The following is a 26,207-nucleotide window of genomic DNA, read 5'->3' on the forward strand; positions in this document are numbered from 1 at the left end:
CAAATTTGAAAATCCATTTAATATGTCTGTACTTAATTTTTAAGCAGATAAATTTTCATGAACAAAGATGTTATTGAAACATTTAAAACAGACCAAATCAATGAGTTAAATAGGCCTGTCTAAATAAATAGAAAAAGCACATAAAGATCGTTTATAACTTAAGCTGTTATGAATAATATATTAACATAGAATCGTGTATACATAATCTCTAATCTCTCATGCCTAGTCTATGTGTTGTCTGAGTCTGTTAGACTTAACAATAAGCTGTTATACATTTTTCGTTTCTAATTTGATAACATTTAAAATGAGTTAAATATATGTACATACTACATAGATATTCGCATATAATTAACATTGAACTTATGTCGAGCATATACATAGAGAACATACATATATGAATATTCATTCTTAGAAAATATAGTACAATATGTACTTAATAGTACAGGCATATGTGTGTATGTATGTATATACGAAATGCGGACACTAAACACTAGGCAATATGGGTTGAGTGAATGCTTAACAACTATATCATGCCACTAGGTAGCATCGTTTAATTAAATATCTTCTATATATGCTATGCTTAATTTTAATATCTCCGCTCTTCTTTCTCGTTGACCGCCTTCAATGGCTGGTAGCTGGGATTGGAGAAGGCATCTGTGCCGCCTCCTGCTGATTTGTTCGGCAGATTCTTGCGCGGCGGCTTCACGTTAACGTAGTTGTCGCCGCCGCTGCCATTCAGCGCTGTCTCGATGTGATGTCGCGGCGAGGGCGTGGGCGTGGCATTAACATACTGTTGGGGAAATCTCCGCGATTGCTCCGGACTGTTCCGTTCCTCGCCATCCGATGTGGAGACGCGATGCAGCATGGGTATCTCCTCGGGTGCCTGATCAGCTGCATCCACTGTCGTCGGCAATCCGTTCTTGCGTCGCACCGGCTTATGTATGCTAGAGTCCATATTGTTCGCCAGCGTTGGCGAATGCTGTTGGCCCACTGTGCGATTAGTATCTGGGAACGTGAAAGAGGTTTCGTTTGTGTCTATGGCTGGCAAATCGGCTAGGTCGGCATCGCCTTTGGGGCGCGTAGGTGAAAAGATGGCGGTGCTGTTCTCTGTATTCATTTGTAGATAATCATCGGATGATTCTTCAATTCCTGTTAGTGTGAGCATGTGTGTGAGCGTGTGGGTGTGTGAGTGTGCAGTTCAGTTAGTTACATCCACATCCAAGCGAAAACTCAACATGTACTTACTTATCTTTGGCACTATGTGTCCATTAACATAGCGTGGCGCCGATGGAGCAAAGTCGTCCGGCGCGCCCATCAACGACAAATAGTCGGTGGGCCGGTTTTTCATATATTCTGTGTTCGAGCGCATATAGGGATCATTGAGGTCGAGATAATGCTGCAATTATCCAAATGAGATTCTCTTAGTAAATCATAGAGCATTTGTTGTAGACATCCCACTTACATTGGCCACATCCTCGCCTAGCATGTCGGCAAAACGTCTTTCCAGTACATTGAACAAAGGTCGACTCTCGGGACTAATCAAATTGAAATGGGTTTCAATTGAAGCAGTTCATAAAGACTTCATTTTTCTTTTAATTTACCTCTTTCTCCAGCACTCGAGCATTATTTCGTAGATCTCCTGATTGGCATAGGGCGGCTTCTCCATGCGATAGCCATCGTTGAGCTTGTTGAACAGCTCCTGATTGGGATCAATGCCTGGATAGGGCACCTTCGATAGCGAAAATAGCTCCCATAGCACAATGCCAAAGGACCACACATCGCTGTAGGTGCTAAAGACATGATCGCTGAGCGATTCCAACGCCAACCATTTGATGGGTAATTTACCGCTCTCTGAAAATAAAAGTCGAAGAATGATTAGGAATTAATTGTTCAAAGTTAAGTAATTTGATTAATCTTACCTGATTTTTTATAGTTATCTCCTCTGTACATGGAACGTGCCAGACCAAAGTCACAAATTTTAACCACATTATCTTCGCAGAGCAGAATATTACGTGCTGCAAGATCGCCGTGGAGCACCTTCTTCGAGGAGAGGTAATCCATGCCTCGTGCCACCTGGAATGCCCAACTAATCAGGTCGGTGGTGGTCACAGACATTGCTTCGGTGGAGTCTGTCTTATAGTTTGAACGCCAGGCGGGTTGAATTGAATTGTTGGACATGACGTGATCATCTAAAAATAAAAAGCGGACAAATATTTTTATATCGAGTTCTGGAATTAAATTATAGTAGTTAACTTACCCTCTGGCACTGTGGTCATCACAGTTGCCTCCGTGGCACAGGTGTCCATTTGACGATCATAGGTGGAGCCACCTGTTACAGTGCGGCCGGCTCGTGTGCCCGAACGTGGATCGTTGTCGGAGTTTCTGCGATTATGGTGCGTATAGTTGTTGTTTACGGAGTTCATGTGATTGATATATGGATGGTTCGGGAAACCGACGTTAGCATATTTCAAGCCACCACTAACACCACCACCAACACCACCATCACTGGTTAATATACATAGTGGGTGCACAACACAGACACATTTAGCAGGTTCAGAGCAGAGTGCAGAGAGGAATAGTAGACCATAAACCACAGGCACAAGCGCGCGCGTGTGTGTGTGTGTGTATATATATATATATATATATATATGTATATATACATTTGTATAGATGTGTGTGTGTATATTTTAAGGAAATTTGATTGTTGTAATTAGTTTGTGAATTGGGTTTCGTAATAGTTAAGAGCATTTGTTAGCGCGAGTTGCAGCAGAACGGGAACAATGTTAGTTAACAGGAAATTAGATTAGAACAATGTTAGTTGACATTAGCGATTGCCTGAATGTTAAATGTTAACATGCACTTTTGTTGGCCACTTACCGGTGCAGATCGAAGTTGTCTGAGATTCGTTGCGTCATGATGGTAGGATCGATGCGATCGGTAATAGGATTAATCTGATTGATGAAGCACTTGCGATTGCGTAGTAAAAAGTTTTGTACATTTCCAAAGCGACAATACTCCACGATGACCATCAATTCACCTGTCAAAATGATATGCGTATGTAAATTAAGCTGTAAAGTCTAGTTTCTATGACTTACGCTTCGCTATGTTCTTGGTAACAGCGCCCAAGAGATTTACAACATTCAGATGCTGTCCCAGATGGACCATAATCTTTAGCTCGGAGACCAGGGCACGCACCACTTCCGCATCGGCCGTGCGTTTCACCATTTTGACGGCCACCGTGGTGACGGGTTCATCGTTTTTTATGCCCTCCGCCTCGCCTTTTAGCACCACGCCAAAGGCGCCAGCTCCCAGCTGCTTGCCCAGCTTCAATTTTTCGCGCCGAAATTCGAATTTACTATCATAGGGCAGCAGTTCCGCCTGCTCATCCAGCGACAGAGCCGGATTGATCTGCTCCACATCGCCCTCAACAAAGTTGGCCAAACCAGCGGCCTTCAAGGCCAAATGACGCCGACGCTCCTGTCGATAGCGTATGCCCAGGAAAATGCAGAGGGCAATTAGAATCAAAAAGAAGATGACAGTGAACCAAATCCAGGCTTTGCTCATGCCAGGCATATCTATAAAACGGGGTATATACTATATATATCTTGATATCTAGTTATCTACAAAGATTCACACTTACTTGCAATGATGACCTTGACGGAGTTTTCTATGCTGCCCAAGCGATTGGAGACCACACAGCGATAGTTGCCATCGTGCGAGGGATACAGATGGGGTATCAACAGCTTGGTGCCATCCTCAACAATGTGTGTGCGATTCGTCTCGAATAGCTCGACGTCGTCCTTGTACCAGTAGACCTTCGCCTGTGGCACTGCTTTCGATTTGCACTCGAGGATCAGGGAGTCGCCCAAATTGCGTTCGATCTTCGAGTTGGCATTGAGATTTGTGTACGACCATTGAGGAGCTTTTGGATCGTGTACGTAGACATCGATCTCACGACTATCGTACAGATCTGGATTATTAATATAGTGTGCACGGCATTCGTACGTGCCACGATCCTTGTCGGCTATGGCATGGAACCTCAGTGTCTTCGTATACGAATATTCCGTGGTGTTCATCTCCACCTCAATACCTTAAAGATGATTCACAATCAGTTAGACAATCAATCAATCAATTAATGCTGTACGAAAATCACTTACCAGGACTGGCGACCACTTGTTCTCCATCGTGATACCATTCCAGATTGCCATCGAAGTGATAGGCCAGAGCAGAGCACGTGAACGTCTCCTCATCGCCCTTGGCTATCTTACGGCTTGGATCCAGGCCAGATATACTAATGTTCTGGGCAACGTTGCCCAGAAACACATGCGCCCGGGTCTGGGATGTCATCGGCTTATTGTCGATTAGATTCTGAGCAACGCATATGATAATTCCTGGTTTATCCGGCGTAAAGATCGCCTCGTGTATATTTTCGATACTCAACAGGCCCGGTCGTGTGTTCGTCTTATACTGTTAAAATAAGTTTTATATGTTATTGACTGTACTTGAATATATTATATTTTCATTATATTAAAGTTATCTACCTTAACTAAAATAATATAAACTGTTAACAAGAAAATAGTCTTTTAACAGTGGCAGTAGACTTTACATTACAGCAGCAGCTACAGCTAAACTGTTAGCTTAACCAGCACTGTTAAACGACTCAGTATTGGTGCTCAACAGCAGCCTGTTTCAGTTTATTTGGGAAATTTTGAATGCTACCGAATTATTTTAAGTTAATGATATATTTAATTATTAAGATAACTAAACTAATTACTTAAATAAAAATGTATATAAATTTCTAGCTTATAATCAGTCTGAACAAACCGAGTACCTGATATATTTCCTGGACCTCTTTGGACTTGAATTTCAATTTCATTTGTGTAGAGCAAGTTGGGAGCAAAATACAAATAAAAGATTATTTATCAAATTGAATGTTTCAAATTGAATATCATATATACATTTTACAAATATGTTTAGCTTTTGTTTAATAAGTTTAATAATAATAATCAAATGATATTGGTTAGAAACTACTATAATTAAATAATTCTCTAATTTTTGAGGACTTTGTTAGGATCTATCTGCTATGGAGGGGAAGCGGTTTAGTCAGCTTGAAAGGTTTTAACGTATAGTTAGTCTATGTAATACAACTGCTATATGAATTCATAAATTACTAAGTACTTACACTAAAGTTCTGCGATGCTTGCTCACATTCGGGCCAGCGCGGCTTTAGGCGACAGGCCTTGTACATAAATGTGACAACAGCAGGTGGATAGGCTTTGACGCTGCAGTTGAGATGGGCTTCCTCGCCAGCCACCACATAGACATCATTCATGCTGAGAACAGGTCCCGAGATGACGCTAACATTAAAGTCCAGCTGCTTGGCATCAACTCCATTCGTTCCTTTGAGCGTATAGGTGCCGCTGTCCTCGAGCTGTGCGTTAAGTATTTTCAGTGTTGTGCTGGACTCTGTTGCGAGGATTTTGAAGTTCGGTTCGGTGTCCCAGACCTCAATGCCATTCGGTTTGTACCACTTGAATGTGGGCTGCGGAAAGCCCTCAAAGTTGGCCGTCATTTGTATAGTGCGGTTCGCATGCTCGAGCACTGTATAGTGTTTGGAGGGCTCTGACACTTTCAGATAGCTGGAGTTTGGCTCTGTTTTGGTTGCAAAAATACATTTAAAAAGGTAAATACAAAACCAGTTCTATACTTGTTTTCGAAGTCAACAATCGAAATGTCACTCACGCATAACATGCATCCCGTAGGAGCCGAACTGCGTGACATGTGAGTCGCGCACGACACACTTGTAGACACCGTTATCAGTTAGCTTGGCATCTCGCACGGTCATGGTACTGCGGCCCACCTGATAGGTGTGATTCTTCACATTATCGTCAAATTTCGGAGTGGTGTTCGTATAGCGGAGCTAAGGAAAATTGAACAGATTTTATTTTACAATTCTACTCGAGTCGCACTTGATCAACCTGTATTTTCAGCGCACTTTAATCCCTTACCTTATCCACTTTTTCCGGAATAATCCACTGCATATCGTAGACAACGCCGTGCGGGGCAGAGAGCTCGCAGACCAGCTCAAATGTTTCACCCTCGTAGACATAGCCACGAGACGTTGAGGTGATGACGGGCTTGTTGAGGCGATCGCTCGCTTCTGTTGTGCACGCAGAGAGGATTACGTTATTGAAGGATTTTTACAGTTAGGTGAAGTGGCGCAAGCATTTGTACAGTTACATGCAGTGGGTTAGCGGGGGAGGTTTTAGAGGAGTTAGTGTAATACACATACAGGCGTTAAGAACTAAAACTTAAGTGTTAACAATTAGCTAATATAAAAATTTAAAGCACCATTAATAACACATTCCAATAATAATTAGTAACTAACAACAAGCGACAATAAAAATAATGCAAGTAAACCAAAAGCGAACAAAAATATCACAAAACAGAAATGAAAACATTATGCATGACATTTAGAGGCAACAAGACAACAAGGGACAACCGCAACACTTACGCCCTTTTGGTTGCCTTGAGGGCAAAGGTTTCATCGGGGCCAACATCGTGTAGCTGCGCTTGAGACGACGCGGGGCAGACGACGATGATGAGGAGTAGGGCGAGGATGATGTTAACGAGGATGAGTCAAAGTCAAAGTTGGGGATATCATTGGCTACCGTGTTATCGGTATCGTTCTGAATATCGATATCGATATCGACATTGATATCGTTATCGCTATCGATATCGCTATCAACATGCCCAGCACCAGTTGTTAATGCAACGATATCGTTGGCTCTGTTAGTAACATTGATGGACTCATCGGCGAGATTCATAACCTTCAAATCATCGTGCGTTAGGTTAGTTAACATCTCAGTCTGCACCAAAGTATTTTTGTCCAATCCGAATGCTGAGAATGTGTTAGCATATTAATAAGACAGTTATTGAAAAGTATTTATAAAAAAGGACAGATAGAGAGAGAGAGAGAGAGACACACAGAGGCAGATTGTTGTATTTAAAAATCTAAGTAACACATAAAACCTCACATTTAAAAAGCAATTATAGTTTTTTTTTCGACAACTACCGTGTGCAACTGTACTTCAGTGTGTGTGTGTATTTGTGTGTGTGCTCATTGTGGTATGTGATTAATAACAAATTTTGATTGCACTGTTGTAAGATCTTAGACCCATAGCCATAGGTGCAAATCCGAAAGCCTCTTGGAAAGTTTTAAGTAATAGAAGGATTTTCTAGTTTTTGTTTTTGTTTTTGTTTTTTAAATATAAAGCAATATTTACGACACATATATGGACGGAAAATCACAAATCACAAACTTTGGGGTGCAAAAACTCACTATCAATATGACCGTTACCAATAAAGCGCACAACTATGAGCGTGCTTTCCTCTTCATTATCCGGCGAGGGGATTTTGGGCTCGCAATAATATTCACCGCCATCGGTAACGCTGCGTATTTCGATAACAAAACCACGTTTCGGATCATATCGACCGGTATTCTCACTGGAAAATGTCTACGGATAATATATATATTGATTTATTTGATGATTATAGTGAGGTATATCAGACATGTTTGGTAAGAAATGCGAGAGATGGGAGTTATGAGGGCAGAGAAAAGCTTTGAAGGACAATTTCTATCCTATCGATTCATCGATCAGCCACGATAGCCTAACAAAACAACTTTTCGGAATTTTCGATCTACAAATTTTTGTTGTTACAATATATATAAATATATCTATATTCATTTACGAATATGTGATATGTACAGATGAACGCAAATATAATATGGAGCTGACTAAATACATATGTCTATCGTTTATCGATTATAAATAATTACACATACTTTGGTAGTGTATGTTAACATTGTAGTCCGTGTTAGCCGCTTTGCATTTCCAGGAGGGCGGTATTTTGTCAGTTATGAAATATAGTGTGAACCCCACCTTGGGATCATAATTTGAATTATTGTAGAAATCATGTCGGCTTTGAGAGGCCGTACTTGAGCTTATTTTACCTATCTGCTCGGCGTGATGAATGACGAACAAACATGTTTGAGAAGCGTGTGAATTGATAAGCACAAAGAGAATATATATCCTGTCAAATACTCACTTCACCGTTGAAGGTTAGCAGCACTTCCGTCTCGGGCATGGTCGGTTTACAGGGTATTATCACCTCAGAGTATTGCCGAGCATAAATAATTGGTTCCTGCGCCACCAGCAAATTCTTTTTGTCATTCACAAACACATAAATGGTGCTGGCCTCATCTTCGTTGACCAAACTGACGAGCGCCTCCTCCGACCAGTTCATCTGATCGGGCGCCGACGAGGACTTGATGCAATAATAGGCGGAGACATTATCGACTGTGACCTCCTCCAATACGAGCCTGTTGCCAAATGGACGTTGTGGATCTTCAGTGTTCTCAAAGGGCTCACCCTGTTTCAATCCGTCGTGGCTGCTCCACCATTCGATGGGTTCGCTGGCTTCGCATTGCAGAGTATACGTTGTGCCAACTTCTAGTTTAAGGGAGTCCTTGCAGGGCGTTATAAGCGGCACACCAAACTCGCCGCCACAATTATAGGGTATATCATTACTGTCGAGGTGACTTTGTGGGCGGGGCACTAGTGAGAAAAATTAGAGATTAAATGTCTGCTCGTTAGGTATACCATTCTAGAAAATATTTCAACAACAAATTAACATTGCTTTAACTATAACAATATATGTATCGGAGTATATGAGCTGTTATCTCTTAGTTAGGCAGGTCTTAGAGGGAGATGTAATCTAGTGGTGTTTGCTGGTCCTTTAACAGGTCTATGAATGGAAGTATATATGTAGATATATAAACAATCTCTCCCTCTCTTTCTGTCTTACTTAACTTTTCTTTATCTTTCTTTCTTTGTTTTACTCTCTCAGTCTCATTGCTCCTTTTCTTTTTCTCTCTGATACGTCTCTCTCTCTCTCTATTGTCGTCTACGTCAGGATTTATCTCTCTTTCAATCGCTCTCACTCTTTTCTAAGTCCTATATTAATTATAAGCTCCATATTTTCCATATATTGACCTGAAGCAGCTTAGCTACCTTCTGCTCAATGATCATCATTTGCCATCAGCTTTGTAATTCTCTATCTCCTATACAGACTCTGTCATACATATATGTATATGTATATATAGACATAAATAAAATATTGTATATTATGTGTATTATGCTTTCTTATGAAGTCAATGATTTTTTACTGGCGATAACTAAATGGAGGACTGTTGATAGCATTACGCTCTTGAATTGTATTCACTGTTCGCGAAGTAAATAAAAGTATACAGCTTTGATTTGATATCTGCACTAGTATTAAATTAATTTATCTAAGGTAAAGTCGACTTTAAGCAAGAGCAAGTAAAGTGTAGACAAAAATATTATACAGATATTTAGCAATCACATAGCTACTTGAGGCACAACAGTTTCGGATAAGAAAAAATCTAAGTCATATCATGGCAGCTTGTTTCTCTGGGCTGAGCGTGCGAGAAATACGCCATAGATATGAAGTACTACTTAATAGAGCTCGCTTGTGGTAAACGATAGAGCATATTATATTTTACGAGTGACACTTTAATGGGATATGCTCGATCGTTTTAATGGTCGGCGCCACTACCGAAAATGAAGAGCGAAGAGAGGAGACATTCGCTTATCAACGATCGTTCGAAGTTCACAATTGTGTCTAGCAATTCACTTAAGACTCCATAGAGATTGGATGATTGGAAGCTGGCTGGATGAGGCGATCGAGCGTGGATCATAAATTATAAGGAAGACAAGAAGCAAAGGCCTGTGCGATCATCATTGTATGGAATAAATACTCTTATAATATATATAATATATAATATAGAGCGAGAGAGAGAGAGACGCCATATAGACACATGATATATATGTCAGAATTTATATATATGCATACACATATGTACTACTCATATTTTAATTGTGTGAATTGCTTGCGCTAAACATTTCATGGCCATCATTTAAAACATTTCAACTCAAAATACCCTGTATGCAAGCTGAGTTCTGGCATGCCCAATAGATTTAAAGCTAAGCAGTTTATCTATGCTTTTGTTGTGTAGTCCTTTATCAAAAGTTATTTATATATATATGCGAATAGAATTTATGGCATTTATCACTTCTCAGAAATTCATTCAGGAAACATGCCAAAGGCCCGAATAGCCCCTATTATTATTATCTACTCCAGATTAAATGGAAATATATATATTTTTTATATTTATTTTTATTTATTGCTTAAACAGTAAATCGTTACTTACATGCTTGATTGTAGTGAAAGCATGAGATTCCGATGAGGCAGAGCAGCAAAAGTTTCCGCATTTTGATAATGTTAATTTGAATATGTTAATTTTATATTTAAATTGTTGTTTTTGTTTTATTTTCTTTTTGTATATATTTGAATATATATTTAAGATATCTGGCTGAAGTACTTCATTGTTATCACGAATTTCGCCTGAGAGCACTGCAAGAAATGAATTTGTTTAACTTTTAATTTATTACGAAAATACATATATATTTTTAGATATATGATTTTAGTCTCTGTTGTATATAATAATAAAAAGTGTGAAAAAATAAATAAAATTTTGCCAATATTTTAAATTTTATTTATCATTTATTTATTTTTATTTTTTTTTAATTTGTTTAACTTTTAGTTTACTACGAAAAAAATTTATAAAAATAAATGGTTTTTCTGATGTATATAGTAATAAAAAGTGTAAAAAATAAATAAAACTGTGGCAGTATTAAAAATTGTATTTATAATTTTTTGTTCTTTTTTCGTTAACAATGAGAAGAATTTGTAGTTATTTGTATTATATATTTCTTTTTAGCTTATAAAAAGTAAGAAGCTGTTTTTTTTTGTATTTTTTCTTATTATTATTATTATTATTATTATTATTATTATTATTATATTATTTTTATTAATATTAGCTTTTAATTTGTGTATGCTTTAATTCACAACATTCTATACCCATTCACAATAACCGAATGATTTCCGTTTCGAACGCTGCGCGCAATCTCTCCAACCCAACTGAATGCTCAATCTTCAAGTTCTATACGACTGGCGTCTTGAAACTCGAACTGAATTGAGGCTGTTCGGGATATTGTTATTGTGCTTCGGTAGTTGGTTTGTTGATAAATAATTGAAATATGACTGAATTTTTGTTTGTGCTTGTTATACCCTGAACCCATTTTCAATGGGAAATCAGGGTATAATGGTTTTGTTGAAATGTATGTAACAGGCAGAAGGAGGCGTGGCAGACCCCACAAAGTATATATATTCTTGATCAGGGCGACGAGCTGAGTTGATTTGGCCCTGTCCGTCTGTCTGTCCGTCTGTCTGTCCGTATGTATGAACGCGTCGATTTCAGGAGATATAAGAGCTAGAGACTTCAACTTTTTTTTTTAAATGTCCGTAATTACAGCGCGGATATCAAGTTTATCATTAAAAATCGATAACTCATCCCGATCTTTTTTTTATCGATAACAAACCTTATCGAAAACCAGTTATAAAATTATATCTCCTACACCTTTATTGCTAGAGTCTCCAAATTTTTTATGTATGCTTATATGCAATTTATGCAATTTCGGATTTTGTTAAAATTTACCCCCCACCCCCATATCCACCCCCTCACCCCCATGTTTGTAAAAACCGTATTTCAAATATTAGAGACTTGTGCTTTGGCAAATACATGCATATCTATCTATTAATCATAATCTGAAGATGTTTTAATCATTCATGAAGATCGTATGTCGTATGTGTGTGTGTGTATGTGTGCGTGTTTCTTGTGTAAGCTGAATGACGCGAAAAATTATTGAAATAGCTATTGCTCCAAGGATTCAGGGGATCTCGTAGTCGAGCAGTGTCGACTATAGCTTGTTTCTTTATGGACTGCTGAACCTTTAATCTGAAAAATGTGGTATTATCGCAGCTTCAGTATATCGTATTTAAGCGCATAAACAAAAACAAATTGTGTCTGAGCAATAGAGAATAAGACATCAACAGAGAGAGAGAGAGAATAGATAGTGTGTGTGTGAGAGAGAGAGAGAGAGAGAGAGAGAGAGAGAGAGAGAGAGAGAGAGACAGTGCTCACGCATCAACAAAGCTTTGTGCGTTACGCATACGCACAGTGTTACACAAAATATTACAATGGACATCCGCTACAAGCGATATCCACAGTGAAGCCAGATCAGTAAAATGTGGAGCAAGAACAACAGCAATACATAGCTCTGTGAGGGTGGCCGGCGACATGCGGCGCACTAAATAACAACGAGACATGCACAATTAAACATTCTGACTAAAACACACACACACACAACAGGCAATTGGCTCTGTTTATGGCGGGTGGCCGAGCCATAAATATGCTTGTAATACATACTCACAGACAAGCCAAACACCCACCAACCCACATGCCACATCTGCTTCAGTTGACAACAAGTGGTCATATAGACAGGAATTTCACAGGAATTTCACATTTGGCCAACTGGGAACACACCCAGAGACTAATCAGCAGAATGGCGCGACAGCATATGGGGGCGGTTTGCTGACATTTAAGCCTAGCCAACTTGTTGGCTAATTGTCTTTTTGGGCGGCCAAACAGACGTCAAACAAAGGCATTCATCTTTGTCAACGACAGCAGGACATAAGAAATCCATGAGTCATCTCTAGCTCGCTAACATCTAATTAATGTGCTCAACCTCTCGCAGTCACCTGAGTGACATTGCAGGCACTTACACCTGCAAATATTGACAGCTCGAATTGAAGGGACAAGTTTAATCGCTTAACCATGATGCGAGCAAGCACTTAGTTAATGGCAGGCTAGAGAGCAAGACGCTTGTACATGCCAAGCAGATGCTCTGCAGCTAAACTGACGTTTCAAATGTACACGTTAAAGAGGATTAAGCTCGTAAAAGGGACCGTATAAAACCGGTTAGCTTTCGAAAGCAATTGGCTTTTGTAGATAGTTATTTTCATTTTCAATTCGATACTTCAGTGGATTAGCTTTAGCTGTGCAAGCCAACAGCTCTATTAAAAATTACATATTATATTTTATTAAGACAGAATAATGATTACATGAAGTCATTCTTCTTTGTTGCAGCTGCTGTTTGATTGAAGTGAGAGTCTCATAGAAGATCAGCAATTTATATACAAACAGTAATATTTACACATGCATTTATAAATACATTTACATACATATGTATGTGCTTACTTAAGTACGTATGTACATATTTGAATTTATATACATAAATATACGCACACACAAACATACATACAATCAAAAACCCACACACATATTTATAAACCAATTGGCTAAAAAACTTGAGAATATAGAATACAAAGCTTCAGGAGAATCGCGTAGGAGAGCAGTGTTATAATACAGTCGATTTTTAAAGAATGAATGTGTATATGTATAATTAAATGATCTTAATATAATATTATGCCCTAATACCCGCTTAACAGACAACTCTGACAGTTAACAGTATACTGTTAAACTTAACAGCAATGCTTACATACACATTATTTCATTTGTTGTCCGTGTCAAAGTTAAATCATTTATTTCATATTTAATAACAACCGCTGCCACATAGCCGCATTGTAGAGAGTATGACAACTTGCTTGGAGCGGTTTCCTTTCAATTGCCCACAGCGCGCTGCTTCTATGAAATGTGTCTGGCAACATGTGGCCAGCAATTAGCAACATGTTGCTAGCTAACGGCGTGGACATTGACTGCGGCGGCTGTTGCTCATGTCCTCAACTGTTCGACTGAGGATTTTTTTATATTATTATTTTGTTGCTGTCGTGCAGTTGCCATAGCGACACGCCCACTTTTGCATTTTCAAGGGCGCTCACGCATACCTCTGGCCAGTTTTTTTTTTGCTGCTGCAGCAATTGCTGTTGTCGTAGTTGTTGTTGCCGCTGGTGGTGTCGTGTTGGCTATTTTTAACAGCCTCGTATTCCCCTCTCAATGGGCCAGCCCCGCCTAATTACCCACTCGCCAGCTCTCAGCCGCAATTGTTTGCTGCCTTCAGTGCAATTAGTGACAACTGCAGCGGATTTAATTTGCGTCCCTTTCGCACGCAGGAGCTGCTGTCCATCGCTATTTGATTTGTGATTTAATTTCTTGCTCAGACATGATTCAACTTTTTTATTTTTTCGCGTGCTTTAAATAATCATTTCTTACGTGAAAATGATTGAAAATATTTAACATTCATGTTTACGAGCGGTTTGTTTGCGCCGTCGATGACGTCATAGGTGAGCGGTACGCTCGAGCGCACACCCTCGGCTCACTTCAAACCAGTGTGAGAGAGAGAGAGAGAGACACACTCATTGAAAATGCCTCGCCATGAAAATCTGTTTACATAAATGACAATATTTGCGTATTAATTGAAATGCGGCCCAGTGAAGCGACAACTGATTGCATAGCAAAGCCGGTTTTTATGATGTCTGAACTGAACTGTCTGGACTCCCCCTAGCAGTTGAGGTGCCATCCATATGCATATCTAACACTTTTCGCACTTCTTCATATAGAAAATACTCATTGGAAGACATAAATTCAATTGCTCGTAATGCATATGAATTGGCATTTGTTGACTAAATAATTTCGTATATATATTTTATGTAATATGTATGTAATATGTAATATGTATGTATGTAATATGTATGTATATGTATACATATATATATATATATATATGTATATATGTATATATTTCGCGATTTCATTGAACAATGCTTCATTTGATACTCTAATAGCGGATATATACAAATAAGCATATGGGTAAACTTGATATATGTATGCATATGATATATATGTATATTTGTAGATGTATGTGTATGTGTGTAGAGTCCCCCTGACTGCAATCATACATACATATGTTTTTATTAGAGTCGAGCTGAAATTTTAGGCCATGTGGAATAAGTTGAAACAGTTACGTGAGCTCAAAATTCGATTTATATTCTGGTTATCAGACATATATTTGCATATATACTCTGTGTAGGTCAAGATGCCTTTAAAGTTATTCTGAAAAAATTTATAAACTATTTTGGCATTTTGTTTCTTTTTTTTTGCAATTTATTTTACGAATTTTATGGAGGTAACAGATTTTATTAGTTTTATAAAATAATAGTCTAGCTGCTCTTGCTTTGTTTGTCTTTAGAAACGCTTTATAATCTGCAATGTTTTAAAGCTTGTGTGACTCACTTTAATTCTAACAAATTGCAAAACCAGGAATATGCTAATATTACATATTTTTAACTTTTCTCTGCCGCAATTTTTATACGACCCTCGCATGTGCTAAGTAAATTATGATATTTGATATTTCTATTTGTGGTTGAAATGCTGATTTTACCTTTTTCATATTTTGTTTACATATGGTATACATTTTTTTAATTGTACAATTTTTATATCCATTATATTTCTCATCATGTAGTATAGCGCCCATTAGTCACTCTCAGTTATATGTGTTTATTTTTATTAGAGATTTATTTTTTACAGTGTACGCCACGTTATTAATCGCATTTCGCATTGGTGAAAGAAATAGTTTCAATTCTTTGAATCGATGTAGAAAATATATATATATGTTTCTATGTATTTAAATTTAGATTGTTGCATGTTTCAGTTCCATCAACGCCTGGAATTTTCATGCTTTGTATTTGTTGTTGTTTATGGGTTAAGTTTTTTGACAGTTTGCTTGCTTGCTAGCTTTTTTTATGGCCAATAAATGGAAAACTTTGTGGCGCTTCGCGTCCCTTGGCTTTAGATTGCATGTGCAACAGATTTGTAGCTGTCTTGCGGTTGCCGGTGTGGGGGTTGTTGCAAAAGCAACAACAATAAACACCTCTACGTGCCTGACTGCCACAAATTGTGGCATCCACTGACCCTTGTTGCTATTGGCCATTTCTTTTCATTTGGCCCTGCGTAAAAATCTAAATTTGTTTCTGTGTCTTGAATTGAATTTTATGTTCCGGACTTAACGATTCCAAAAGGAAATTGTTCGCACAGCATGTCGCACATTTTGCGTTTTATTTTGGAATCCTAGCGCAAGTTCTGCACTGAGAAAAGAGTTGTCTAAGACTGGGAATTTATAGCCAGACTTTCTTCCAACACATATTTCATTTTCATTGTGAGATACTTAAGGCGAAGGGTACACTATAAGAAAAACTGAGCTAGCACTGGGTTAGAATGTATAACTAGGGTTTTATTTGAAGAATGAAGCACATCCATCATAGATCATAATACATCGACAACTCAGAAATAGCTGAGGAATACTTTTTAGATTCTTACTTACATATAAGGCCTTAAGGTGTGATATATCAATTTTCCATGATGTTTCATGTAAATGAAGCGTTTATTTAGGAAAACTCATCAGTTATTCTCCAAGTGCTTTCTCAGCTGCATTTTGCTAACTGTATTTTAGATTTATGTCGCTTTTTGTTGCTTCATGACCTTTGCGAACGGGTGGGAAAGTCGAGTGGCTTTCCATCTCAATTGTTTTGCCATTGCAAGCGCAAGAACTTAATTGCAAAAACTGCTTAAGCAAACAAAAACAAACAACGACAACAGCAAATTCTTGGCCCAAAGTCAAAAAAAAAAAAAAAAAAACTGAAATGAAATGAATGCAGCCAAAAATATGAGGAAATATATTTTCGACCATTTGCAATTGCTGGAGGCGCAAAGTTGGCGGGTGGAGGAGGCGCGCCATCGAGGTATATCTGCTCATTACAAATTCAAACTGTGCAACGCACGCAAATTGAAAATTTTTCACAATTGGGGGCAACAAACGATTTTTGTGGTTTCAGCCAATTTATGGGCCTAAACCATTTGACAGACAGCTGAAGCATGCGGGCGTTTTCTAAGCTCGCGCATAAATCAAACTTTAGCAATTGTCAATTGTATGGAAAAAAAAAGGTAGCTGCATATCGGCATGGATCTGCAGTGGGCGGGCAATTGTGTTGTTTGGACTTAGCAGCATGAGTTGAGGCCAAATGGAAAAACCAGTGAACACATGGAGAAAGTGCCAATAGCAGATCTCTGCTTAGATAAGAAGCATACCACAAATGCTAACTGGATTTCACATATATCGAGCTCTGAGGGAGGGAGTTGTATAGCTCAAAGACATATGTATGTATATATGCCTGAAACCACATATAATATTGAATGTTCATAGGTCTTATAGATAGTGAGTTCAATGGGCTGTGTACAGAAAAATAGTAAATACGTGGGAGTGAATTGAATATCCCTAGTCTAGTATAAGTGAAGCCGCATTTTAAATCTGCTGATTTCAGGCCTTTTGCATGCCAAGTTCAATGGGTTAACAACCTAGCAATAGTAGTATATAGTTACTTATTGATAATCCCAATTAAGGCTTAAAATATGTATTCCTAGAATATAATATATTCATACAGGAGTCTTACTTACACATATCACATATTTACATCTTTCTTAATTAGCTTACGACATATTCTACTTCTAAGAACTAAATTATACTCTAGAAATGGGATTAAATTGGGGCTCTAAGCATTATCATTAGGCTGTTCCGCAAAAACGGAAAATGTTGGACCATGACGCTATTCGCGTGCTGCCACAGATGATGACGAAATTAGCTGGAACCACATGCCATACTGAAGGACCTGTCTAATTCATTAGTTTTTTATTTCTAATTTTTTTCGTGCTTAAGAGTCGCGTTGTGTGGGCGTGAAGTCAGCTAAAGAGCAATTAGTGTAACGTTCGCCACATTTTCGTATCTTATTAGAGATATACGTGCACTGAGAGAAAATGAAAGTAGTTGCGGCAAGTGATGGAAGTAGAAGGGAAGATAATAATATGTATGAATAAGTAAACTACTGAAATTTAAAGAATAATAGTAATAAAGAATAATAATAAAACGGTTAGATAGTAGTACAAGTAGAAGATATATATATTTACTCAATAATCTGTGAAGTAAATATATTTGAAGTGTTATATTGGAAGTATTATCTCTGATAATACAGAAGTGCTATCTATGTCTACTTTACTCTGTTCTTCAATGTTAATCTAATTTAATGTGTCAAAGAGTCTTATTTTCTTTCGCTTGTGGCATATAACTATCATATGAACAAACGATCTTGAGTATATCAATAACAATAATACCAATATATAAACAAGAAATGTATTGTATATGCATGTATTACTATAACATATATTATTTCTTTATTTTATTTTTTTAACAAAACTAGAGTCATACACAAACATAACACAGCTTAAGTTTGTGATATTATTGAATTTTTAAATATATACAGAAAGTTGTAAAAGTATCTTAATATACATATATCAGTTCAAGTAACTAGTTTTATTTATTTACAAAAATAAATAGGTGTAGTATATCATACACATAATTACACCTTGTTCTACTTATACATATTATCAAGAAGGTTATCAAATTACTCTCCTATAAGCTGTAATTATTTTTGCCTAGTTATTTTGTTTACAAAGAATTTTTATTTGTTTATACATATGTTTTTTTTTTTAGTGTAATTTGCGTATCAGCTGTCGTGCCAGAACTAAGGGCTGTCTACTCAATATCTGCTAATGGGCCGATCACACTTATTGTCATACTTGCAAAATATGTCAGCTACATGTTTCTTAAGTATTGTTAATTAATTAACTAACTAACCAAAAATTTGCTGCTGTTGTTCTTGTTGTTGTTGTTGTTATTAAAGTTTGACCCAGTATTTGTTGACCACGTTACATGTTGCTCAGCTAATTGTGATATATGAGCCGAAATAAGTGAAGCTAGCTGGAGCGTGTCGCGTGGGCTTTGTTGACATATTTCCGCCTTGAGGGCGGGCCAACAAGTGCAGCTCCACACACACAGAGAGACTGCCGCTCTTTCTCTCACACACACATGTAGAGCTGACAGCTGCTGCCTGCGGGTGTGGGGCTAGTTGGGAGTTGGATGTTGTGCAATGTATCTATTGGATTGCTTACGCCCACAGGAGCGCGAGCTGCTGCTTTGCGACATGGCTGCAAGTCTAATGCATTATTGCTGAAGTGCAAACGCTTTGCTGCCTACAACAACAACAACAACAACAACAACAACCATATCAACAAGAACAATAAGATCAACAACAATTGCACCGCCAGCGCCGCAGCTAATCTAGCAGACAGTTGCATAAACAACAACTGGGAAAACAAACACGCTTTGCATTTTGATAAATTGGCAAGAAAAACAGCGGGACAGCTGCCACGCCTACGGCCCAATTGCTCACAAGACGCTAGCCGATAAAGGTCGGCATTTGAATATATATTTATATATCTGCGTGTATGTATGTTTATATAAGGTTTTGTTTTCGCCTGCTTTCGGGCTCACATCAAGTGCGGGCGAGCTTAAGATACTGTATCTTGCAGATACACTCGCAGTGCTTATCAGTATGTTTAACATGTGTTTTGCAATGCTCAAATATAATGTTTTTGTATATGTGTTGCTTATCTAAGCATTTGTGGAGATATGTAGTTAGCCGAGGCAATAAATTGTCGCCCCGAAATAGCGAAGCGAAATGCGGCAAAAATCCGAAATGCAAAATAGTAGCAGCAGCAAGAGCAAAATATTTGGGTTTTTGATAAGGGCGGGCATCTGTGAGTAAGTACACGGAAATTAGCAGTATCTTGTTTATGCTTTGTTTTATTTCTTTACATAATTACAAAGAAAGTTGCGTATTTCCAACGAAATTAAAAGTGAAATTTCCACTCGACGATGCACAGAGAAATGTTTTTGGCAACTCATATGATCTTTGAGTGAGTTTGTCTTAATGAAGTCAAATAAAATTTAATTTGAGCTTCTGCCAGCTAAGATCTGCAGCTAAACTAAGAAAATTAAAAATAACAAAGTTAAATGTCTTGGGAAAAATTATGAATAAAAAAATTATTATAAGAAATATATTCAATTTCAAAGTTATCTCCTCTTAAGCTATGTCCACAAAGTAAGAACAGCATTAAGATACTTAAATCAAATGAAAAGGTAGGACATTTTGGACAGCTTAGAGCATTATTTGAACCGAAATTCGTGGAAGTTTTAGTAAACGTAATCTCAATTTAAATGACGCCATTTATTTCTTGCAGTGTAACAGAAATAGGCCCCAAACTAATTGTCGCTTGGGCATGAGTCAGAGACTCAGGGAAATGCTCATAGTAAAACCGTTTGGGGTTTTCAGCAAATGTGGTTTATATAATTATTCCATTGGTAACATTCGCCGCAATCTTGTGAGTTGAGAGTGATATTTTTGAACAAGTTTTTTTTCCAGCTTTCGATTTCATTGACGCGACATTTAAGTGGCTTTTATTAGTATTGTAATTTATTGTAGACAGCTTTGTTTTGTTTATTTTGGCTTCAATACAAACAATTTTTGTTGGCAATTTGTTGGCATGCTGCCCGATTTATATATCGGCCATATATTGTTGTTATATGTAAACAGCAACAGCCGCAAATATTACGTCTGAAATAATCTTCAAGTGGTTTGCGGGTTTATTTATACATTTCTCTTTAACATCAAATTCTGAGTCCCGCCTTCGATTGGCAATGGCATCGAAAAGGTTGAAATTGCATTCGATTGTTGATGTTGTTGGATGTAAATATTTAATTATGTTTTGGCGCTTTTGGGTCACGGAAAATGCACGCAATGCATTTTACAGGCATTTCCAACAAAAATAATAAAAGTTTAATAATCATAATCATAATAAATACGAACTGCAGAGGGTTGGGGTCTGGGGCGGGAATCTGTTTCACAATGAGATTAAATTCTTATTGTTGTTCGCAGGCAGCTGCGTGCCAAGGCGCAAAGTTTTCCGCACTGCGGAAAATTTACGAGCAGCGAGTGCCGGCTAAGAGGTAAACTTGAAAACTTCTAAATAAACATAATGAATAGCAAGAAAATTCATCTAGCTTTCCGCTCTCTCTCTCTCTCTCTCTCTCAGGTGAAAGGCAAGGCTTTAAAGCTAATGGCTTTGCATGAGTTATGGCTAAGACCTTAACGTTTTTCGGCTTAAAAAGCACATGCACGCAAGTATACACACTCACACAGAAACTCACACAATTACACCTTGGCAATTGCCACCCACCAGGCTGACCGCTCGGACAGCTCAATGGCCTGACTAAAAAAATGTTATTCTGCCAGCTGCATCACGTTCAAAATACCCTGTATGCGTGCTGTTTAGTAAGAGGGGTATGCTCTGCGCTTAAAAAATCTCACAGATTTATCCTATATATATGAAGTACTGTAAAGTCAGCTTTTCTACACATATAAAGCATACAAGATTTTATTTATTTTCTGAATTTCTTTTTACATTAATTTAGAATTTAAATTTCAGAGGTTAGAAAAGACTTTTGAGTACAATTCACAAGTTTTTTAATCAAATGTGTTTATATATAGTGGACCTTTGCTCTTTTTCAAGATATAAACTAAATCAGGAAATTTGATTATATAGTATTTCTGAATAGACCCACACAATGAGCATCTAGCACTATCTGTATCTTTGCCTTCGAAAGGCCCATCAACATTTACAAACAATTTTTAAACACGTCTAAATTCCATTTGCAGCAGGCTATAGGGTATTCCACTGTCGAACCCGGCTCACTATACGCCCTACTTAATTATTTATGCCCTGTAAAGGCAAATCCACTTACCCAAAACTCTCCAAGCCACGTTCGCAAATTCATTTGCTTTGTATTGCGGCGAAGTACAGTTAACTGCGCATATGCCTCGAGTGTAGCGTATTAGAGTTCAGCGTAATGCAATTGGCATTCATTTGATACACTGTTCAAAGATACCGGGAAATGCTAAGACGCTATGTTAGCACCCAGAAAAAGGTGTGAAAATTTGCTGCTGTTGGCCATTTTCCTTGTAAATACTCGAGCTTTATTGATTTTCCCGCTTATCAAAGCAGTTAACAATCGTTGCGGCGGCAAGTGCTGCAACTAGTTGCGGCTGCAGTTTCACTTGCCTCAACAGCAACAATTTGCCACAGTGGTGGTTGGAGTGATTGATGCAGCGGCAGCAATTAACGTTCTGTGGCAGCTGAGGCTAATGGACAAATGGGGCAAGTGGATCTCGAGAGCGTGCATTTAATAAACAAATCGGACACAGCAGGCAATTTCACAGCTGACCCAATTGGATCAAACAGACACAAACTACGAGATTCAAGATTCCATATTGCCATGCAAGATACAGTTTGGCTGTGTAAGTATGTATCTTTGATTCGTAATGGGCTGCAATTTGTGTGCAGAAGTGCTTTTGATCGATATAAAGATACAATTTGAAAGTGATACCATGATTGATACAATTTACAATTTGTGGGTCGAAGTATCTAGGATGGCACAAAATAAATAAAGATCACATACAACAGACAGTTTTTATATATAAAGTATCTTTGATTCGATATGAGATACAATCTGTATGCATTAAGATAAATTTTGATTCTATAGACGATACATACTTCTAATAGCTCAAGACTGACTTCCTAGATTGCTATGTAGAAGCATAAAGACTGTATATGAGATACAATTTGTACGTAGAAAGTAGTTATAGTTCCAAGTATCTCATACAATTTGTATATAAAAGGTATCTTGGATGTTGCTTAGGATAAAAGACTATAGAGAATATACAATTCGTATGTAAATAGTATCTTCTTAGTTCTTAGTTCGATTTGAGATACAAATTGTATGCTATAGATATATTAAATTCAGAATGAGATACAAATGAAAGTAAGGAGTATTTTTCATTCAATATGGGATTTAATATGAATGCAAAGCTATCTTACCATCAATGCAAAATCCAATTAAAACTGCAGTGAAATATAAGAAACCTTTTGATACAATTGGCATATGAAAAGTATCTTTGATTGCATATGAGATACAATGTGAAAAGCAATTTATTAATAGAAAGAACAGATAGAGATATGAGATAGAACATATAATTTCTGAAGTATCGATCAATCCATACGAAATATAATTATATCTCATTGCCTGTCATAACATCTTTGACTGAATTGTGTGTATAGCCATATATTTGTCTGACTCATGGATCAATGAAAATTGTTTGTCGTTTCAGTGGGAGCTCGAACCATTTGATAATACCAAACCTCAATTTGTACTCTGTTTGTTTTTTGAAGCCCTCCCTCTGCTCGTAACCGGTTTAAGAAAGTTGTTTTCAAAACTTGTCTGCCAAAAAAATAAAGAAACAAATACAAAGACGTGAAACCAGCTCGTCAGAACAGTCTCTTGGGCTTGCCCTAACACAGGGTATAACGTATTTGTCACGCTACTTATGAAATATATTCCATGATCATTTTGAACAATCGATTGATTTGTTTGGGGTCTGAGTAAAAAGGTTTGTCTGATTTTCGTTAGTTTTAGAGATTAAAATATATTATAAAAATTCCTTCACAATGTTAGGAAAATTAAATTGAATTTTAATTTAAAATTCATGGCGATTGAATGCTTAATAAATTAATCTCTAAATAACTTTACTTACACTTGTAATGCCTTTATCAATAATACAACTTCTCTCTCTATATCTGCCTCTCGCTCGCACCCACGCTGTTTTCTTTTTACGTGATAAGCCGTCTGGTACACAAACGAACGAATCCTGGTTCCACCCCGGCGAGATTTGCCTTTATCTCAGTCGAGCTTTCTTTTATTGTTTATATATAACATGTATGTATGTGTATATTGTATATTTTATATATATATATTATTTATTTCTTTCTAAAACAAATGTAAGAACAACTTCTTAGCATCTAGGAACTATATAAGCCAGTTTTCATGGGAACAATAGCAAAGAAACCCGAAGTTGGGCTCTTCATGCGAAATGCAATGACAATTTTCATATTTATGTTTGCCTTAATTGAAAAGGGTATTTAAATTTGTGCTACGATTACTGTTTCTTGCATTAATATATTTATTTTTTGGCAGCTGGGTCATTGGCTGCAACTGCAGCAAGTCACGAGTGAAGACGTCATACTGTGTAATAGATACAAATAAAATATCTGCAAGACGCTTTGGCCAGATCACAGATGATGATTAAGCCTGGCTAGTGGATAGTCATTGCTGTCAGCTGCTTACGCAGTCTACAGTTAACCACAATAACAGCAAAAGCAACAGACAACAACAACAACAACAACAACAACAACGACAAAACAACGTTTATTCACATTCATAAATGCGATGAATCACGGCCAGGTAACCAGGCCAGGCCGTGTTTGTTCTCTCGATTCGCTGAAATACCTTCAATGCCCACACACTCACACACATTGATACGTTTTAAAGTCACTTATCAATGAAAATTAATTTGATAACAATACCACAAAAAAACAGAGATAGTGAGAGAGAGCGAGAGAGGTTACAGATAGCGGTTCAAGTAATGATAATATGTATGGGTTTACGACTCCCTGAGAGCTCCAAAAATGCATTTAGATTAAAATGCGACATTGAGCGCTGTCAATAGACGTCACGTACACACACACACACACACACACACGTGCTCACATTACACTCATTCAATATCTATGTCTTATAGAGTTTGCATTTGAATTTCTATAGCTAAAAAATTTATTGTTGTGTTCGTCACCACCTGTAGCACTACAGATCTCTATCTCTCTCAGGTTCTCTCTCTCTCTCACTCTATCTCTATTATTTTGCACTTTAGCAAAAACACAGCTCTCACTATATACATATATCTATATTTTATCGCGTATTTTTAGGCTACGCATTAGCACCTTCTGATACTCGATTTTATCTTTATTTTTTGTATGTTTTAAATTTTTCATATTTTTTTAAGTTATTTGCTTACGTTTTGAGTTGAACTTTTGTATATTTACACTTTAAACATCAAGAAACACATTTATTTATCACTCTGTCAGCATGTTAAAACAGCTCTATTTGTTTTAGTTTCCTTTTTGTGAGTGTTTCAAGCTCATTTAATTGCGCTTTGCACTCTTTGAACGGAGTTTGAAAAACCCGCGGCTCGGGCGCACTTCTCTGTTAAAGCGTTCGTAACGTCCGCACGGCGCGACTCGCTGAACTGAACTAAATGTTAAGCGCTGGCTTTGGTCGTGAGCGTTGTCATTTTTCCAGAGCACAGATAGCTAGATTTAGCTAGAAAGGCAACCAAAAGTAGCTGAATCGTGATGTTGACATTATCGCTTATATAAATATGTATTCATACTTTTGTTTATTTTTTGCTCGATTTTATTGATTTTATAATTTCTATTAAATAATTTAACAATTTAAATAATAATTTGACTTGACGACACTCAAATTTCATACAAAGAATTCCCACCTCTCGTTGTTTTCAATTTCTAGCCGGAATCGGACTTTAAAGAAAGCCAGATCTGACGAAAATAAAGCTAAAATGGTATCAGCGCTAGTCATGTAAAATATTGAGCGAGAGACTGCGGCAAGATTGCGTACGGTGCTGCCAGATCGTTGAATTAATTCATTTGTACTAAATGCTGCAGTGCACACAGTTCTATAGCAAATAGCTTTGCAGCGTGCTGTTGAATACGTTATTATTTTGAAAACTGTGCTAAATAGGTTAAGGGCTATCATATATACTTTTAAATTTCTTTGATTTTAGATATATACACTGACTGGGTGTATTGGATAATAATACATTTTTTGACAAAGGTCTAAAGTTCTCAAAATAAACAATACTTGCATTGACAACGGATCAAACCGTATACAATTCTCAATTTTGACAATAGAACAGTGAACAATTTTCCGATTGTGAGTCTTGCCAGTAAAAATTAAAAAAAATATTTAAAATAAATATTTTTGTTATGTATATTTTGTAAGTAAAGTAGATTCTGAAATTAAATTAAAAAAAGCTCTGCTAGTTGCTAGCTATGATTTAAACTGAAATCCCAATTTAGGTCTATCTTCTTTCGAAGATAACAACAATATAAATTGTATTTACGCATCAGTTGAAAATGCTCTCTCTATGCTGTATGTAATCTGCCTGTTTATAAATTGTGTTGTATTTCTCGTTTCAATGGGTTTGGCTTAGTAGTGAGGTAATCGCCCAGATCTACATGCATGTCAAATTCCGCTAGGTTACTGTACACAAAATCCAACAATTAAATATGCCAGTTAAATTATAGATATATATATTTCTATACATATATATATAGAGCGAGTTAATGG

At 37.3% G+C, this 26,207-nt stretch overlaps 1 protein-coding gene across 10 annotated transcripts; it reads right to left on the reverse strand.

The window, feature by feature from the left end:
• LOC6576019 (platelet-derived growth factor receptor alpha) lies at positions 1 to 25,087 on the reverse strand. 10 transcript variants are annotated; one of them, XM_015164929.3, is made up of 19 exons: positions 24,856 to 25,087; positions 10,295 to 10,497; positions 8,110 to 8,618; positions 7,361 to 7,517; positions 6,515 to 6,901; positions 6,009 to 6,160; positions 5,743 to 5,920; positions 5,183 to 5,652; positions 4,832 to 4,858; positions 4,158 to 4,467; positions 3,641 to 4,090; positions 3,096 to 3,575; positions 2,878 to 3,037; positions 2,258 to 2,505; positions 1,920 to 2,189; positions 1,602 to 1,851; positions 1,463 to 1,535; positions 1,246 to 1,396; positions 1 to 1,149 (listed from the first exon to the last, which is right to left on the reverse strand). In XM_015164929.3, the coding sequence occupies exons 2-19, from the start codon at positions 10,353 to 10,355 to the stop codon at positions 587 to 589; spliced, it is 4,896 nt and encodes a 1,631-aa protein (XP_015020415.2). In that variant the 5' UTR covers positions 10,356 to 10,497; positions 24,856 to 25,087; the 3' UTR covers positions 1 to 586. The 10 variants fall into 10 exon arrangements, with proteins under 10 accessions (XP_015020415.2, XP_015020417.2, XP_015020412.2 ...); XM_015164931.3 differs by having other exon boundaries at positions 2,258 to 2,382; positions 7,343 to 7,517; XM_015164926.3 differs by having other exon boundaries at positions 1 to 1,005; positions 7,343 to 7,517.
• Positions 25,088 to 26,207: the final 1,120 nt, after the last annotated feature.

The sequence above is a fragment of the Drosophila mojavensis genome, unplaced genomic scaffold, assembly GCF_018153725.1.
Source record: "Drosophila mojavensis isolate 15081-1352.22 unplaced genomic scaffold, ASM1815372v1 contig_36, whole genome shotgun sequence".
NCBI lineage: Eukaryota > Metazoa > Arthropoda > Insecta > Diptera > Drosophilidae > Drosophila > Drosophila mojavensis.

Bases quoted from the DNA above. Each gene is read 5' to 3' on its own strand.
- LOC6576019 (XM_015164927.3), bottom strand. From the start codon at position 10,355: ATGCGGAAACTTTTGCTGCTCTGCCTCATCGGAATCTCATGCTTTCAC. The intron at 6,902-7,342 runs GTGAGTTTTTGC...ACACATTCTCAG, and splicing joins TGGTAACGGTCATATTGATA to CATTCGGATTGGACAAAAAT. The intron at 5,921-6,008 runs GTAAGGGATTAA...AATTTTCCTTAG, and splicing joins TTCCGGAAAAAGTGGATAAG to CTCCGCTATACGAACACCAC.